We start from the raw sequence: 13,121 nt of genomic DNA on the forward strand, positions 1-13,121 counted from the left end.
GCCGACCAAGAAGCTGCGACATTACTAGAAGCTGCGACAACACCACATGATACTGCCCGACTTAGAGCTGTAGCAGCTCCCCATGCAGGGGACTTCCTATTAGCAACCCCAATGTCATCCACCGGTACCCGTCTCACACCGCAGGCCCTCAGAATTGCTGTGGCTCTCCGCCTCGCAGCCCCAATTCACAAAGAAATAAAGGTGTATTTGCGGCGAGGCAGAGGCCGACAGATACGGACGGCATGGCCTTCTCTGCCAACGGACAGGAGGATGGCATGCAAGACACGGCGAGGTTAACGACATTATCAAGAGAAGCCTTACTACGGCCACTTATCCAGCAGAGAGAGAGCCCCGTTACCTAATGTCCCGCAACTCAGATGAGCCTGTCAGTCGCCCAGACGGGATCACGGTGAACCCCTGGAAGAATGGTAGACAGTTGGTGTGGGACTACACTTGCGTTTCAACCTTAGCCAACACCTATGTTGACTTCAGTGCTGCACAAGCAGGAGGAGCTGCCAATCACCGGGAAGTAGCCAAGTCACGTAAACACAGAGACCTTGATCACCTCTACAAATTTGTCCCCATTGCTTCAGAGACACTTGGTGCCTGGGGTAAAAGTGCTGCAAGTTTTTTGAAGGAACTGGGGTCCAAGCTAATTGAAACAACTAGAGACCCTAGACCCGCCAGTTTTCTCTTTCAGCGGCTTAGTGTGGTGATCCAGAGAGGAAATTCTCACTGCATCCATGGTTCCTGCCCGCCATCTGTGGAGCTGGAGGAGCTCTACAACTTGTGACAAGCAGCCTTGTACCCTGCATGTAACCAATCTTGTAACCCTTTTTGTGTAATGAAATTTTTTAAATAAAGTAAGATATATATACACACACACACTAAAAGAATAGGGGTGGTAGGGGAAGAAAATATCAAAGTGTTCAGTGAGGATCCACAAGGTCTTCTCTGAGTACTCATGATTTTCTTCTCCGAGGCTATGGGTCCCTACACTTTAGGTATTAAAGGTACTCCTTTTTAGTAATTGGTACTAAAAGGAGTACCAATACCTATTTAGGTATTGGTACTCCTTTTAGGTATTAAATATATATATATATGTCGTACCTAGTAGCCAGAACTCACTTCTCAGCCTACTATTCAAGGCCCGATTTGCCTAATAAGCCAAGTTTCCTGAATTAATATATTTACTATAATTTATTTCTTATGAAATGATAAAGCAACCCTTTTCTCTATGTATGAGGTCAATTTTTTTTATTGGAGTTAAAATTAACGTAGATATATGACCGAACCTAACCAACCCTACCTAACCTAACCTAACCCATATTTATAGGTAAGGTTAGGTTAGGTAGCCAAAAAAAGCTAGGTTAGGTTAGGTTAGGTAGGTTAGGTAGACGAAAAAACATTAATTCATGAAAACTTGGCTTATTAGGCAAATCGGGCCTTGAATAGTAGGCTGAGAAGTGCGTTCTGGCTATTAGGTACGACATATATATATATATATATATATATATATATATATATATATATATATATATATATATATATATATATATATATATATATGTCGTACCTAGTAGCCAGAACTCACTTCTCAGCCTACTATGCAAGGCCAAATTTGCCTAGTAAGCCAAGTTTTCATGAATTAATTGTTTTTCGACTACCTAACCTACCTAACCTAACCTAACCTAACTTTTTCGGCTACCTAACCAAACCTAACCTATAAAGATAGGTTAGGTTAGGTTAGGTAGGGTTGGTTAGGTTCGGTCATATATCTACGTTAATTTTAACTCCAATAAAAAAAATTGACCTCATACATAATGAAATGGGTAGCTTTATCATTTCATAAGAAAAAAATTTGAAAAAATATATTAATTCAGGAAAATTTGGCATATTAGGCAAATCGGGCCTTGAATAGTAGGCCAAAAAGTGAGTTCTGGCTACTAGGTACGACATATATATATATATATATATATATATATATATATATATATATATATATATATATATATATATATATATATATATATATATATATATATATATATATGCCAAACCTCACTGGAGGACAGAAAATGCTATGACCTCAGCTGCCCACACTTTCACGTGAAAGGCACGGAACGCTACATAAAGAGTGGCAAGCAGGATAATGAATTTGGAGAAAACTCTAAATTTTTTATAACAGACCGGCAGAGAATTCAAAAGGAGCAGCATGGAGAGTGTATGGAACTGGATGCCAGATCCACTTGCATTCCAGAATTACAGATACAATTACCCACCGAAAGGGAACTACAACTACGACAGAAAACTGCCCTACAACAATCAGTACTGGTCAGAACAAACTCATTATGTCCACGAATAATGGGCTTGCCGAAAAAGTCTCCCATTCAAACTATCACTAATAGAGTAACCTCATTCATCTTTGCCAACATACAAGGACTGAAAACAAGAACAAACAACAAAGTACAGTTCATAAATGGCCTCCTCACGGAGTCAAATGCAGTATTTGGAGCTTTCACAGAAACCCATGCAGGGGAATTGTTGGACAGTGAGATCTGGATTCCAGGATATAACCTATACAGGTGTGATAGGAAAATTAGGTCACATGGAGGAGTGGGTCTGTATATTAGGGAGGACCTTGTATGCTCGGAGCTCCTAAACGTTACAAATGAGGTGGTAGAGGTACTGGGATTAAAAATAGAGAAAATAAATTTAGTGATTATTCTAATATACAAACCGCCAGATGCAACGGCTGAGGAATTCACAGAACAGATAAGCAAAATAGAGAATAGCCTTGATAATTTGGAGAACCCCATACCTGATATTATTTTCCTAGGTGACTTCAACTTGCCTAGTCTCAGGTGGAAAATAGCAAACAATAATATTATACCAGGAAATCTATCAGGACCTAACCAACCACAGATTAGAGAACTACTTAGATTCTGTGACAAATTTTCACTCAATCGGCAGATATCGGAGCCAACGAGAAATGAAAATATTCTAGATCTGGTCTTTACGAACAATGAAGACATTATCAGAGACATTACGATATCAGATACCACATACTCAGATCACAAACTCATTGAAGTGCAAACGACCATCAATACTCAGAATAGTCCTAAAACGTTGATAAAGCGAGAGGGGCTATTCAGTAAATTCAATTTTAATAATAAAAGGATAGACTGGGAGATAATAAACAGGGAACTTACAAACATTCAATGGGGAACTGTTCTAAGTAATACAAGTCCTACAGAAGGAATAGAAAAACTGACTTCAGAAGCGTATCAAGTCTGTCTGAAACATGTTCCTTTGAGGAAAGCCAGAAAGAGATCTAACGTAGAACGGGAACGCAGACGACACTATAAACGCAGGAAAAAAATAACGGAACTGCTTATGCAGACACGAATTTCCCGTCAAAGAAGGTATAATTTAAATAGGGAGATTGAAGAAATCGAGCGGAAATTGAAACACTCATATGAAACTGAAGAAAGGCAGTTAGAACAGAAAGCAATTCAGGAAATAAAGAAAAATCCAAAATATTTCTTCTCATATGCGAAATCAAAAGCAAAATCCACTGCCAGTATTGGACCTATTCGTACAAGTGAAGGTTCATACACGGAGGATGACAAAGAAATTAGTGAAATCCTAAAAAAGCAGTATGAGGACATGTTTAGCACTCCAATAAACAACATGAAGGTGGAAGATTCAGACAATTTCTTTATGCGGGATATTCAAACCCCTGTAAATATAACTGATATAAACACGAGCGCACTAAATTTTGAAAAAGAAATTGAAAACATGCCCATGCACTCGGCCCCAGGTCCAGACTCATGGAATTCAATATTCATAAAGAAATGCAAAGTGCCGGTAGCACAGGCACTCAGTATAGTGTGGAGGAAGAGCTTGGACACGGGGGAGATACCAGATGCACTTAAAGTAGCAGACATAGCCCCTCTACACAAGGGAGGGAGCAAAGCATTGGCAAAAAATTATAGACCAGTTGCACTAACATCGCACATCATAAAAGTATTTGAGAGAGTGATTAGGAGTCAGGTCACCAATTTCATGGAGACCAATGACCTTCACAACCCAGGCCAACATGGATTTCGAGCTGGAAGGTCGTGCCTCTCACAGCTACTTGAGCACTACGACAAAGTCACTGAGGCATTAGAAGAAAAACAGAATGCTGATGTGATATACGCGGACTTCGCAAAGGTTTTCGATAAATGTGACCATGGCGTGATAGCACACAAAATGAAGTCAATGGGAATAACCGGTAAAGTAGGACGCTGGATAGTCAGTTTTCTGTCAAACAGGACTCAGCGAGTAACGGTGAACCATATAAAATCAAGTCCAAGTGCAGTGAAAAGCTCTGTACCTCAGGGTACAGTCCTTGCACCGCTGCTTTTCCTTATTCTCATATCAGATATAGACAAAAATACAAGTCACAGCTTCGTATCATCCTTTGCAGATGACACAAAAATCAGTATGAAAATTACCTCGGCTGAGGACATTGAAAAACTTTAAGCTGATATTAATAAAGTTTTCGACTGGGCATCAGAAAATAACATGATGTTTAACAGTGATAAATTCCAGGTACTCAGGTACGGTAAAAATGAGGACCTTAAACATAATACAGAGTACAAAACACAATCAAATGTACCCATAGTAGGAAAACAGCATGTAAAGGATTTGGGAATAATAATGTCTGACGACCTAACGTTTAAGGAGCATAACCAAGCAAATATTGCGACAGCCAGAAAAATGATCGGATGGATTACGAGAACTTTCAAATCCAGGGATCCCATCACAATGGTTGTACTCTTCAAGTCACTTGTGTTGTCCCGTCTTGAGTACTGCTCAGTACTCACTTCCCCCTTCAGAGCAGGAGAGATTGCTGAAATAGAGGGAATACAGAGAACATATACGGCACGCATAGACGCAATAAAGCACCTAAATTATTGGGATCGTCTCAAAGCCCTCCAAATGTACTCACTAGAAAGAAGACGAGAGAGATATCAAATAATATTCACCTGGAAGATACTGGAGGGCCAAGTACCAAATCTACACAGTAAAATAACAACGTACTGGAGTGAACGATATGGAAGAAAATGTAGAATAGAACCAGTGAAGAGCAGAGGTGCCATAGGCACAATCAGAGAACACTGTATAAACATCAGAGGTCCGCGATTGTTCAACGTCCTCCCAGCAAGCATAAGAAATATTGCCGGAACAACCGTGGACATTTTCAAGAGGAAACTAGATTTATTCCTCCAAGGAGTGCCGGACCAACCGGGCTGTGGTGGGTATGTGGGCCTGCGGGGCCGCTCCAAGCAACAGCCTGGTGGACCAAACTCTCACAAGTCAAGCCTGGCCTCGGGCCGGGCTTGGGGAGTAGAAGAACTCCCAGAACCCCATCAACCAGGTATATATATATATATATATATATATATATATATATATATATATATATATATATATATATATATATATATATATATATATATATATATATATATATACAGCACCATTTTACCCTTTCACCTTTATACTATTGTGTCTCACATTGTCTTTGCATTTATCTTTGTTATTTAATTGTACTTTTAATTCCCCGAGATTTGTCTTTATTTTTATTTATGTTTAAAGTAAATATATTAAAGTTTCATTGTTCATACTTTGTGTTTTACGTGTTCCTCCCTCTCACTTACCACAGACAACAGGCAAGCAGTCTATCTTTTTGTTTTATGTGTGACCAGGCATTGACACCTGCCATTAGAGGACTGCCGAACATCTACACTCCAACACTTTCCCGTCACAATATATATATATATATATATATATATATATATATATATATATATATATATATATAAGGGGGTACCACCTCTGGTACAATTATAGGGACCCACAACCTCAGAGAAGGGAACACAGAGCATTCAGGGAAAAACTTGCCATTTAACTCTGAATACGTAAGAGTGTTCGCTTCTCCTACCACCCCCCTTTTTTATGGTGTACACTTTATTATGCAAGGTTATACAGTTACGTATCTGATTTTATACAAAAAATGAACATTAAGAGGACACAAAAAAAGTTCGCTTCCTAGAGGCAGTAGATTTCCTCGAACTCCTCCAACGCCGGGCAGGAACCGAGGATGCAGCGGGCATTCCCCCTCTGGATCGCGACACTGAGGCGCTGAAAGAGAAAACTTGCCGCTCTAGGGTCTCTTGTGGTGTCAATGAGCTTGGGGAGTTGCTCCTGAGCTACCGTGCAGTGAGGACGTGTCGCCTGCTGCTCCGGTGGTTTGAGTCGGTTCTCACTACGTGTAGAGAGCCATGGGGAAGGCTCAGCGCAAGAGGGAATGGAAGCAGCTTTCGGACGAGGAAGGACGGGGGACCGATGTGCAGCAGGCCCCAAAGAAAACTGCTATCGAGGCTTTACCACTTGCTTCTACCAGCAAGTCAGCGGACGTAATGGACCTAGCGAGGACAGCGTCAGTCACACACCAGCCAGTGTCAGTCAATGCTTCTCTGTCCGCAACGCTGCCGCGGGACGGCAGTATGAGTCAGGAGAGGACACCACCGGTTTCACGCCAGCCAATGTCGGCCATTGTTCCTCTCTCCACAGCCCAGCCGCAGGACAGCAGTATGGGACAGGGGAGGACACCACCAGTCTCACACCAGACATCGCCAGCCTCTGCACTTCTTCCGAAATTCAAGATCATGCAGACCGACCACTTTCCTACAGCATATGGAGTAGTAACGGCGATGGAAAAAGAACAACCAGAGCTCAAACTTTCCATTACAGTCAACCTGAAGGGAGAAATAATACTGACACCTCAAGACCAACAGACTGCACATTACTTAGAGAAGGTAAGAGTCCTGCAGGGGAAACCTGTGTGCTTGGTAAAGCTGGACCCTTCAGAACGACGCACACGAGTCGTGCTTTTGGGATACCCAATCGACTTTCCCCTGGATCCAGTGCTAGAACACAAGCAAGTCCTGAGTGCGGAACGTTGCCACACAAAAGTAGACAAGGCAGCGACGCGTCAGGTTCTGGTGACCGTCATGGGACATGTGCCGGAAACTTTCGGTCTTGGAAATTGGGGGACATGCCGACAGAGGCCATACGTCCCGGAACCCCTACGCTGCTTCAGGTGTCAGAAATACGGCCACCATCAGTCACGCTGCACAGGACAGGAGAGGTGCGGAGTGTGCAGCCTGAGACATCCCACCAAAGACTGTATTGCCAAGCACAAGGCAAACCAGACCACAACAGCCAAATGTCCAAATTGTGGAGGCAAACATCATGCCTGGAGCACAACCTGCTCTGCACGGAAACAAAAAGTGCAGACAGCTCAGGCCAGGGTCAACACACTGACCAGCGGTACATCCACCAACACCACCGTCTGGAACACTCGTGCACAGCCACAACAGCCACCCGCTCTCACAGAGCAAAATTTCCCGATTCTGTCAATTCCGAATCAGACATTACACGAAAGTGTTGCAGAAGTCCAGCAAGTGCAAATGAGCAGAAAACACTTACTTTCGGAATCTACTCACCAGCTATACAGTTTTACCGAGGTCCAGCTGCAAACCATCGTGAAGATCATGGCAGAGACCATTATCAATTGCCTACAGATGACGCAGAACGCCTCACAACAACAGACTCAAGACATCACTTGTGTGATAATGGACAAGATCGTGCAGCAGACCACAGTTACACGAGAAATAGACAGTCTCCGACAGGATGGAGCGCAAGAGGACAAACAACGCAACTTGGACATACTGACTACCGACAACAGTCGGCTAGTCAAGACTCCGGGACATCAACATTCACAAACGCAACTGCAAGACGCAGTGACCACCCACGATCAACAGAATCTTCCAACACAGGAGACAGACGACAACAGCCAATGCAGTCTGATCTGCAGCAACGCCAACAAAGACGTATTGAACAGCAGAGATGCGCAGGTTCCGCCAACACACGAAACGGCCGCGAGCAATCAATGCAGTCCGACTTGCAGCAATACCAACAACAAAGTGATGGACCACAGTTCTGCACAGATTCCAACAATGCCGGGGTTGACCACAGACAATCAATGCAGTCCGACCTGCAGCGCTTCCAACAACATAGCGATGGACCACAGTTATGCACAGATTCCAACAACGTCGGGGATGACCATGAACTATCAATGCAGTCCGATTTGCAGCGACACGACTTGCGAGGCGGAGAATATAGAGGTCGATTCCGAGGAGGAGTTCTAGTAGAACAAGCAACACCAACCGAACCCGTCGTCTGGCCATTACGAATTCTGCAGTGGAACATACAAGGTCTTGGGAATAAAAAACACACACTTCAGGAGGCTGCAATCAGCACGAAAGCAGATATAATCGTTTTGGAAGAAACTCTTTTCCCAGCCACGAAATCCTTCAGATTAGCTGGATATCAGCACTATGTTCTACCGTATGAGCAGGGGAGACTAAGAGGATTAATGACCCTAGTCAGAAACACCATACCCAGCAAGAAAATAGACTCGGTTTCATGTGGGGATGGATTAGAGGTATTAGCAGTAACAGTGAATATGGCTAATATTGAGCTCCTTATATACAACGTTTACAAGCCCCTTAGACATAACTAGAAGCAGAGGCAGTGCTTGCCTTGGCCACGCAGGAAAATTTAATTCTTGCTGGAGATTTTAATGCTCATCATCCAGAGTTAGGTGCAACTGGGCCAGCCAATGCAGATGGGCGCCATTTAGCTGCAGCTCTGCGAGAAGTACCTGAAATTACACTTCTCAACACTGGGGAACCCACTCACATTCTAGGAGGTTCCCTTGATCTTACATTCATCTCCACAGCACTCCAGCAACAGGCGAAGTGGGAAGTAGACCCGGTGATCACTAGTGACCACTATGCTACTGTCACGACACTCAACCTGGCACGACCTCCTACACCTCCTGCGCGGCCTCGGTGGAATTTAGGAAAGGCCAATTGGAATGTATACCAGGAAGAACTTGAAAAATGGTATACAACGTACACGCCACCTGAGGATTTGAACATACACGAGACCAATCTGCAGGAAGCCGTTGCAGCTGCTGCGAACAAAGCTATTCCAATCATTATCACAGGTAACACGAAACGAAAGAACTATTGGTTCTATAGTAATGACGTTAAAGAACAGAACCACAGAGTCAATATCTTCAGAAAACATCTAAAGAGACACCCCACACCAGAAGGAAGAACTCTGCTACGAGCGGTGATATCTGAAGCAAGGCGAGTTTCTCGAGAAGTAAAGGAGGCAAGATGGTTTGAGTGGTGTCAAACTCTAAATGAACATAGTAGTCTTGGCAAGATATGGGGTCAGATTAAAACTATATCAGGTCGACCAGCCCGGCCACAGGCATGTATTCAACCATTGCAGGAGGATGAGAGACTTGCTCTCCAATTTGCAGAAAGAACAGCTTCATATCAGCTTCCTGCAATGGTCCGAAGGCAGCAAGAACACTTAAAACAAGAGAGGATGACAGTCATTCATGAGGGCATAGCTATAAATGACGAATGTGACTGTCCCTTCACCGAACAGGAACTACGCAGAGCCAAAAAGGGTGGTAAGGACACTGCTCCAGGTGCTGATAACATTACATACTCAATGATCGCACATGCAGGTCCTGCTGGAGACCGAGGGATGTTGGACGTCATCAATGCGTCTTGGCAGCAAGGCAAACTACCGCCCTCTTGGAAGAAAGCAGACATCATACCGATTCCTAAGCCGAATGAACCTGGCAATTACAGACCCATTTCCTTAACATCATGTGTTAGTAAAACTGCAGAACGGATGGTCTTAAATAGGCTACTGTGGAAGACTGGAGACCTTCATAAACACATATTTGGCTTCACTAGAGGTGTAGGTACTGCCAACTGCATAGCAACATTACTAGGAACAGTTAACTCGGGTCCAGCTATAGTGGTCTTCCTTGATCTGGAAAAAGCATTTGAACTTGCAAGCCCGCCAGCAATACTACACACCTTAGTTAAAAAAGGTGTGAGGGGGAAAATGCTAGCATGGATTCAAGATTACCTAAGTCACAGGTATGCCAGAGTAAAGTTGCAAGGACAAGTGTCGGACTTCCACTTGCACGAGAATGGGACTCCACAAGGAGGAGTCCTCAGTCCTAGTCTTTTTAACATCCTTATGGAAAACCTTGTTACCATGTCCTTTACAGAAGGGGTTACATTGCTAAGCTATGCTGATGATCTAGCATTAGTCGTTACGGGTCCTTCACTTCTAAATAAAGCTCAAGGTGCTTTAGATCAAGTGACATCTGAATGCAGTGTTTTAGGGCTAAAAATATCTGCACAGAAGTCTAAGGCGATGAGACTAGGTGGCAAGGCTCCAGACAGGCACCTACGCATTCAGGACATTAACCTTCAGTGGGTTCCACAATATCGATATCTCGGAGTGTGGATTGATTTTAAGATGACATTCAATAAGCAAATTCAATATCTAAAGGAGAAAGCAAAGTCACGAATAAATATAATGAGAGCAATCACAGGGCCCCGTCTAGGAGCGGGACACAGAGTGTTGAGAATGTTTTACATACACGCCGTTCGTTCCCTGGTTGATTATGCAGCGCCTGCCTTACTCACTCTTTCTCCTGGTCAGTGGGCAAACGTTGAGGTTCTTCAAAATGATGCATTGCGAGTCATAACAGGTGCTCCCAGATGGACTAAAATCCTGAACCTAAGACTAGAGACAAAGCTAACGTCGATTGAAATAAGGGTAAAGGGGATTGCTGCGTGCATGCTGACCAAGATATTGACTAGACCTAGAATCAGTTCACTTAAAGATTTGATCACTGGAGCACTAACTCTGGACAGAAGAGCCTCCAATAGCAACAGGTGGACCCATTGTGCGATAAACGCCATCGATACGTTCGATATGGCAAACACAGTCACTGAGAGGGGTGTCGACGACATACATGCAGACTTTGTTATACAAGCCCCTTGGGAATCTCTGCCAGCAGACTTTCAGATTATGGCTCTTGACGGAAAGAAGAACCAGACACATCCTCATCTGCTACGTCACATTGCACAGATGCATATAGTAGCAAACATGGCATCCGACAGCTTCACTTACTTCACGGATGGGTCAGTAGACCAGCAGGGACAGGAAACCGGAGCTGCAGTTAAAGCAGGAAACTCTGTATATAGTTGGAGGCTCTCAAATGGGTGTTCGACTTTACAGACTGAGATGCTAGCCATTCAAAAGGCTTTGGAACATGCTCTTGCTGAACACCGCCAACATGTTATCGTCCACACAGATTCGAGAACCGCCATTGAAACCTTGCAACAGGAACACATATGTGATAACATCCATCTGATCACCAATGTCTTATCATTCATGCACACACTCCACCGACAAGGCCGACGGGTGCTTATCAACTGGGTGCCAAGTCATGTGGGACTATTAGGTAATGACATTGCAGACGAAGCTGCAAAACTTGCTACTAAGAGGAGGAATGTAGACATTTCCATACCACCGAGTCTCTCCCAGATGAAGAAAGTGATTCGAAACAGAGCAATGCGAAGGCTGTACAGTGACCACGACGCAGCAGTTGCAACATCAGGATCTGCGGGTTGGTACAAGAATTCCACCAACTACGAACCACTTAGTTTGATGAACGGGGGCGGTAGAACAACAGAAGTGCACTTACATCGCATCAGGCTTGGATACCCATGTGCATGGGAAATAGGCTTACGGGTTCCGGAAGGTGAGAGGAAATGTCAACACTGTGGAGAAATGCCCGACAGACCACTGGAACATTATCTAACACAGTGCACAGTTACAAACCGGTTAAGATTTCACCTTCGATTCGACAGAGCAGAGGAAGTTGTTAAACACATATGGCAAAATCTTACTGAAGCGACCATACGGGTCATACATACTCATCCTCCGCCCAGGTAAACCAGAAACGAGCATCACTTAGTGGGCCAGCCAGAGGCTTAGGGCCCGCGCAGGATTATCCCTGCTAAAAAGAAAAAAAAAAAAAAAAAAAAAAAAATGAGTTTGGAACCAAGATCCTTAAGAAAACTTCTTGCACTCTCTCCCCTGGGCCTAAGGTCTCAGACCCTATTGGAACGAAGTTGCACCGATGATCTAATTGCCTGTACTTGGCTGTTACGGACCCGAGTCCAGCGTCGTAGCACGGAGCAGTGACGACAACGCCATCTGTGAGTCAGCTCCCGAAACTCCCTCCAAATGGACGACGCCATCTAGTGAGGACGGGATATACCGGCCACAGGTGCTGGATTCCCGTCATAATCAGCTCGTAACGTAGCCGCTGCTGACCTCTGGTGAGGTGGTGCTTAGACAGCAACGCCATCTATGGAGTGGATAGGTGGACGTTTGTGTCTAAGCCTGTAAGTGAGGTGCCCTAGAGTGTCCCTAGTACTAATGACGTGTCTGATTACAGAGTCGACCTGGGACTGCTATATTGGACGATGGATCAGTCTAACCAAGGCAGCCAAAGTCTCTCCACGAGTTTGCTCTGAAGAAGCTGTGAGTCACCCCCGGACGAACACTGTTGAGAGTGTTAGCCTGCCTCTGACGTGGCAGAGTCGAGGAATCGTCGTATCCGGGGCTGGCTGGTGGAGGAGACTAGCCACTGTGGTGCTGAGAGAGAAGAGTGATCAGCGGAATCACACAAGGCTCCTGCCTAGGGCTCGCAACCCTAGTATCGGTCGTGGAGTGGCCTACACAGCGGAGCTGATTGGAACCTGCCAGCTACAGGCTGGATTGTGGTTGAAGACCTCCACGACGGAGCACCCAGTGGGACTGTGATTTGGCTGGCCTGTGGCCAGGGTAGATTCGCCGAGAGAAGCCAAGAGGATTCATCGTGGGCCACGAAGAAGGGAACCAGGGCTGCTCATCGTGAGCACCATGGAGCATCCTGTGTCTTCAGAGGAAGACGAATCTATATATAATAAGTGTAGTTATAGCAACCCCGTGTGACTGTTTATATATTTATTTATGGTGGTGGTGATTATATATATAAATCCGAGCATTTGTATCCCTTCCCCTTTAATTTAACTTGCGTTATGGAACACACCCCTTGAAAG

General features: G+C 44.3%; 1 protein-coding gene across 1 annotated transcript in view; it reads left to right on the plus strand.

Annotated features, from left to right (window-relative positions):
• Positions 1-242: 242 nt before the first annotated feature.
• LOC138363677 (uncharacterized) overlaps positions 243-13,121 on the plus strand; it is a 22,421-nt gene continuing 9,542 nt past the window's right edge. Inside the window, exon 1 of the mRNA XM_069323057.1 lies at positions 243-292. Within this exon, the coding sequence (XP_069179158.1) occupies positions 243-292 (50 nt within the window). The remainder of the gene's footprint in view (positions 293-13,121) is intronic.

This window comes from Procambarus clarkii, chromosome 11 (assembly GCF_040958095.1).
Source record: "Procambarus clarkii isolate CNS0578487 chromosome 11, FALCON_Pclarkii_2.0, whole genome shotgun sequence".
Lineage (NCBI taxonomy): Eukaryota > Metazoa > Arthropoda > Malacostraca > Decapoda > Cambaridae > Procambarus > Procambarus clarkii.